Raw genomic sequence first — 6000 nt, 5'->3', positions numbered from 1 at the left:
GTGCTGCGATTCATGGGGTCGCAAAGAGTCGGACACGACTGAGCGACTGAACTAACTGACTGAGGGAGCTGAGAGGAAATGAACCTGATATTCCAGGAAATGTTTCTGTATGGTTTGAACTTTGTAATGCATTGTTGTTCAGTTGCCATGCCATGCCCGACTCTTTCCGACCCCCTGGACTGGAACATGCCAGACTCCCCTGTCCTTCAGTTACCTCCCGGAGTTTGCTGAAGCTCATGTTCACCGAGTCAGTGATGCTGTGTAATCATCTCCTCCTCTTCCGCCGCCTTCTCCTCTTGGCCTTGATCTTTCCCAGGATTAGGGTCTTTGGCAAACATAAAGACATAGTGAAGCCACTGAGTGGCATTAAGGGAACTGCACGGTGCTGTTTAGGAAGCTCGCTGAGGCAACCTGGTGGAAGGTGGGCTGGGGGAGGAGCCTGGAGTAGTTAGGAGCAGAGAAACAAATCAGCAAAGGATAACAGCAACTCAAACAAGAAGTGGTGACTTATATAATAAGGATGGAGAGGAAGAAGTCATTTGAGCTATTGAAAAGGTACATCTCAAGGCTTGGGAGGTGCATCAGTCAGAGAAGCAGAACCATATTATTCAATAAAAAGCATCTGTTAAATAGGTTCAAGCTTTCCAGTTGTGGCAGCTGGTTAAACAGTCTCTGTAAGGGTGCTGTCTGATGCTGCTATACCATCAGTCTAGCTAAACTGGGGGTTGGTCAGGGATGGAGTTTCATTTTTGATAGGGAATCCTTGAAGAGGTGGTTTAGGGTAGGGACAGGGACAGCAGACTCTAATGAAAAATCCTGATATACATTCAGACTCTATCATAGTAATTTTTCAAATAAAGCATTAATAAAATCCAAGTTATAAACAGTAGTTACCTGTCATTTAATGCAGACCCACTGTGAGGCACTTGACATATATCATGTGATTTAATTCTCACAAAATCCCTGAAAGTTTAGCATTATTATTGCCTTTACATAAGGTGAAACAGAGATAAGGTAAAATTAGAGAAGGAAATAGGGTAAGACAGATAGCTAGTAAGTGGCTGTGCTAAGTCACTTCGGTTATGTTCGACTCTGTGCGACTCCATGGACGGTAGCCCGTCAGGCTCCTCTGCCATGGGATTCTCCAGGCAAGAATACTGGAGTGGGTTGCCACTCTCTTCTCCAGGGGATCTTCTCGACCCAAGGATGGAACTGGCGTGTCTTACATCTAACCTGCACTGGCAGGTGGCAAGGTTTCGTGGTAAACCTGCATTTACCACTAGCGCCACCTGGGAAAGCCCAAAAAGTGGGAACCAAACTTCTGACTATAACCAGCCACGTGGACCTGGTGAGAACCAGACTCTTCTGAAACTGATGTGAGTCTCTGTTTTCTCAAATCTCAGAAAGCTGGTAACAGATACTACTATTCTGTTAATACATGGATTAAAGGTGTTAATTCATTCCATACAGTGTGTGCTGTGCGGCAGTGGTCCCCAACCTTTCTGGCACCAGGGACCAGTTTCACGGAAGACAGTGTTTTCCATGGTGGAAGAAGGGGAGGCAGGATAGATCCAGGCGGATTCGAGCACGTTGTGATTTGCTGTGCACTCCACTTATTTGTGCCGTGCGCGGCTTTCTCTAGCTGCGCTCAGTGTGGGCTGCTCTTCACCGGGGCGGGAGGGCTTCTCGCTGCAGTGGCTTCTCTTGTCGCAGAGCACAGGCTCTAGGTGCTTCGGCTTCAGGAGCTGTGGCTCTTTGGCTCTGGAGTGCGGGCTCAGTAGCTGTGACGTCCAGGCCTAGTCTCCCAGTGGCATGCTGGATCCGGACAAGAGACTGAACCGGAGTCCCACAAACACAAGGCAGAGTCTTAACCCCTGGACCACCAGGAAAGCCCTGCTGTGCACCTTCTTTCTATTAGTACCACATCAGCTCCATCTCAGATCATCAGGCATTAAATCCTTACCGTTGGGGACCCCTGCTCTGGGAGTTTAGAACTTATTTCTTTCAGGAAGCTGTAGAAAGGGGCTGTACCATACAAAGCTGCCACACTTGGCTGGAGTTTGAGGAAACTTCTTAGGGACCATGATAAAAGTAAATAGGAAGTGAATGGTCTGGGAGAGATAAGTCAAGCTGTCAGTCCCAATCTCATAAACTGAATAAAGACTGGAAAATTTCTGTAGAATTTAGTCTCTTCAGACCCTCAATAAGCAGAATGCCAAAGAAATTCAATTTGGCCAATTCCAAATAGGCTCTTTCCATCTTATAACACAACACTTTAAGAAACATACTTAATTTTTAAGGAAAAGCTACATGATTATTTAAAATGTGAAAACCACAGCTAATAAACCGGTGTTAGTTTCAGGACATCTTGTTGCCACCACAGGCCCAGTACAAGGAACCCACCACAACAGAGGCTGGGAGCTGACTGCAGTCCCATGGCTCCACGTGTACCGGCGCCGGCTGCTCTTCCTGTATACCGCGGGGCCTCCCATCTGACTGGTCCATTAAAGAAACATCCACTGTCTTCCATGCACTTTGTGACCGTGGCTTAGAGGTAGGCACAGAGCCGCTCCAGCAGCCCAGGATTCCTGTTACTTAAGAACAGCAGCTCCTTCTTCCCTTCTTCTGTATGAGCTAAAATAGAATCAAACATAGATAATTGGCAGATTTCTCCTGCAGCATTGTTACTCAGCAAAATCTACAGTCAGAGGCTACGTTATCCAAGTTATATTCTGATGTAATTAATACTCCCAAGACCTCACTTCTAGACCCTTTATTCTGCAATGCGCCCCCCCCCAAGTATTATTTTTTCTATGCATAATTTTCTTTTCTTTCTGTTCCTCCAACCAGCATCTAACCCTCCCTCTGTTCCAAGACTATACTCTGGACTTGAAGGGCTCTTGTGAAATCTCACCATGGTGCCTCCTAACTCATCATGCTGCAGTGACTTTATACACTCCCCCTTATTCCTCTAATAACCATCCCAATTTGCAGGTAATTCTCTATCATCTAGTGACAGAAACACCTTTATTTTTCCTCCACCCCTACCCCACACACCCCAGAACTAAGGGCAAGCGTAGAATGAGCAGCTGGCACACTTTCATACGCAGATACTAGGACAGGTATGGCAAGGATTTGGTTTGGTGCTGGAGTAACTCCTCACATGGTTTCAGTCATTCTGTGGGTGTCCCAGCACGTAAGCCTCTCAATCCAGGCTTGCTGAATGCTAAGTAGGTGCAACAGCGAGAGTGTGGCAGCAGCTAAGCCCCTGGAAGCTCTCCAGTGGCTCCTCTATGAGCACAAGCACCTTATTCTAGAGTAATACAAGAATTCAGGGAGAGAGATAATGTCTCATATAAATTAAACTATAACCACCCGCCAACCTCACACTTTCTTCACCATCTAATCAGCCAGGAAGAGATCAAGATAAAAGGGAAAAAAGATGAAAAACAAATTACAGGCTGCTCCTGAGGGAAGAAATCAAGGTTCTGTCTCAGTGGGGTTCTTATGTGAGAGGAAACAATTAAGCAACTGACCTTTCTCATGTTGAAGCCAATTGTTCTCCAAATAATACTGAATACAACCTTCAAATTCCTTTGGGTTATAATTGGAAACCAGGATGGGAATAAAGGGATCCAGGGTATCAAATCCTTCCTGGAGAAGAAAAAGGATAAAGAAATAGTATTCGTTAAGTGACAAATTGGTATTTATTTAAACACTTTTGAGGGTAAGGTCTTTGCTTTTGTTCTGTTCCACCTGATTTCACATTCTCTGGGGCTGGTTACTGTTGTTCTACATGACCACACACAGTGTATTTAAAAAAGAGATAATGCTTGAGACACAGGGCGAGGGGGTGCCACTTATCTGAGAGTATACCCGCATAAACATATACAACCTTCAACTTTTTGGAGTTCTAACTTCAACAGTCAACAATAGTTTTGATGGTTCATATACTCCAAAAAAAAAAAAAAAATGACAAGGAGTGGGGGAAAAGATCCTGAATGGCATATAAACTGAAACAAATGAATCAAATTGTATTTTAAAGTTCAAACATAACACTGAAGGGAGAAGGGAAGCTAAGAGAAACTAACTTGCGGATAGAGTATTTGAAGAAAGACTCTGGCTCCTGTCTGAGTCTTTGCAACCCCATGGGCTATACAGTCCCTGGAATTCTCCAGGCCAGAATACTGGAGTGGGTAGCCTTTCCTTTCTCCAGGGGATCTTCCTATGATCAAACCTGGGCCTCCCCCATTGCAGGCAGATTCTTTACCAGCTGAGCCACGAGGGAAGCCCAGGAACACTGGAGTGGGTAGCCTATCCCTTCTCCGGCAGATCTTCCCGACCCAGGAATCAAACCACTGTGTCCTGCATTGCGGGTGGATTCTTTACCAACTGAGCTATCAGGAGAGCCCAAAGACCCTTAGGCTAAAGATGAAAACTGCTCTGAAACATAGTGAAACTAAATAAAAGGGAAAAAAAATTTTGTGTTCTAATGTCTGGCAAGGAAATGGCCAAGACCGAGGCTTGCTGAGAGCAGAGGCCGTCCCAGTCCCCAGGCTGATCTTAAGAGGAGGCTGCAGAAAGCTGGGCAGCCACCATCAAGAAGGCCCTGTCAGGCCAGAGCTCCTTTGCCAGTGTAGGTTCCTCAAGTCAGGACTGCATAACTAAACCAGTGGAACTTTTTTAACAGCTTTTTTTCCCCCAAAATGCTTTGTAGTTGTGTGTGCAGCACTTTGCCCTGATATGTGTGCTGTACAATAAGAACCAAATCTAATATATTCTGGGGACAAAAAAACAAACCCACTTCTTACTTATAGAGAGGCAAGGGTTAGCAGTTCTGAAATTACTTTTTCTGTAATCTAAGATTGAGCTAATATGTAAATACACTGTGAATGAGAACAGAGTTCCTACTGGAGATGAGGTTTTCAAATATGGAAAGCAAGAAGGATATAATGAATGCTGTGATGCTAGATGGAATTACAAGTATCAGACTTCTGTTTTTTTTTAATGTAGAGAAACAGATACAGATGTGTGTGCTTATGTATACAGAAACACATGTGTACAGAACATATACACATGTATGTACGTATGTATATATAAATAGTGCATGTATCTACTTGCTGACTCTGCTAGAGGGCCTGGAAGAAGGGACACCCACATCCTAGTAGTAATAAGTATACCTCGCACTCAGGTCTTAGTTTCTAAATACCATCCTCCTCCAAAATGAACCAAAGCTCCTTGAAGAAGTGGCTGATTTTAGCACTGGGGTATGGAAAATACAAGGTGAATCTAGAACATATTCTTGTGCCTAAGAAGTGCTTAGGAAAGACGGGGGCAGAGGAGGAGACGTATGGAGAAAAACGAGGGCGACGTGTTAAAGGGACAGAGAAGCCAGCTTCAAGGGCACCTACTGGCCCAGTCTGGGGTAACTTAAGCACCAAAATAAAGAACGATAGTCAAGGTTTGTGTGTGCACGTTCAGTCGCGTCCGACTCTGCAACCCCACGGACTGTAGCCTGCCAGGATCCTCTGTCCATGGAATTTCACAGGCAAGAATACTCGAGTGAGTTACCATTTTCTCCTCCAGGGGATCTTCCTGACCTAGGAATTGAACATTTGTCTCTTGTGTCTCCTGCATTGGCAGGCAGATCCTTTACCACTGTGCCACTTTTAGAATCCATTAAATAAGAATCCACACTCATGTGTAGCAACAAATATATAAATACATAATGCAGAAAGGAAAATTCTTAAATATAAGAGAGGGTCAACTGATATACATTTAGTAGTAATGATGGCGCTAGAAAATATCCATCTTCTAACTGTCATGTGATTTAGGGCAGAATCACTAATGAAAACTAAAACTGCTAAGGGGCAGCTTGAGAAATAAAGTCTCAGTATATCTTCATGAGATATTTATTCATTATGAAGGGAAAAGAGTAACTTTGTTAAGGAGACAAAGTGGACATCACCTTAACCAAGTGTTCAAAGTTTATACTGCCAG

At 44.3% G+C, this 6000-nt stretch overlaps 1 protein-coding gene across 6 annotated transcripts in view; it reads right to left on the bottom strand.

Moving 5' to 3' along the window:
* Nucleotides 1-877: 877 nt before the first annotated feature.
* DAP3 (death associated protein 3) overlaps nucleotides 878-6000 on the bottom strand; it is a 41452-nt gene continuing 36329 nt past the window's right edge. For 5 of the 6 annotated variants that reach the window (XM_086393249.1, XM_086393247.1, XM_086393248.1 and 2 more), the window contains 2 exons: nucleotides 3537-3654; nucleotides 927-2634 (listed from right to left, as the gene is read on the bottom strand). In XM_086393249.1, the coding sequence (XP_086249375.1) occupies nucleotides 2549-2634; nucleotides 3537-3654 (204 nt within the window). In that variant the 3' untranslated portion in view covers nucleotides 927-2548. Of the gene's footprint in view, nucleotides 2635-3536; nucleotides 3655-6000 lie in introns of all 6 variants that reach the window. The other variant, XM_086393245.1, reaches the window with a different exon arrangement.

This window comes from Bos grunniens, chromosome 3 (assembly GCF_055505025.1).
Source record: "Bos grunniens cultivar Pamir isolate PY7600 chromosome 3, Bosgru_T2T1.0, whole genome shotgun sequence".
Taxonomy (NCBI): Eukaryota; Metazoa; Chordata; class Mammalia; order Artiodactyla; family Bovidae; genus Bos; species Bos grunniens.
This window is presented reverse-complemented; position numbering and strand designations above follow the sequence as displayed.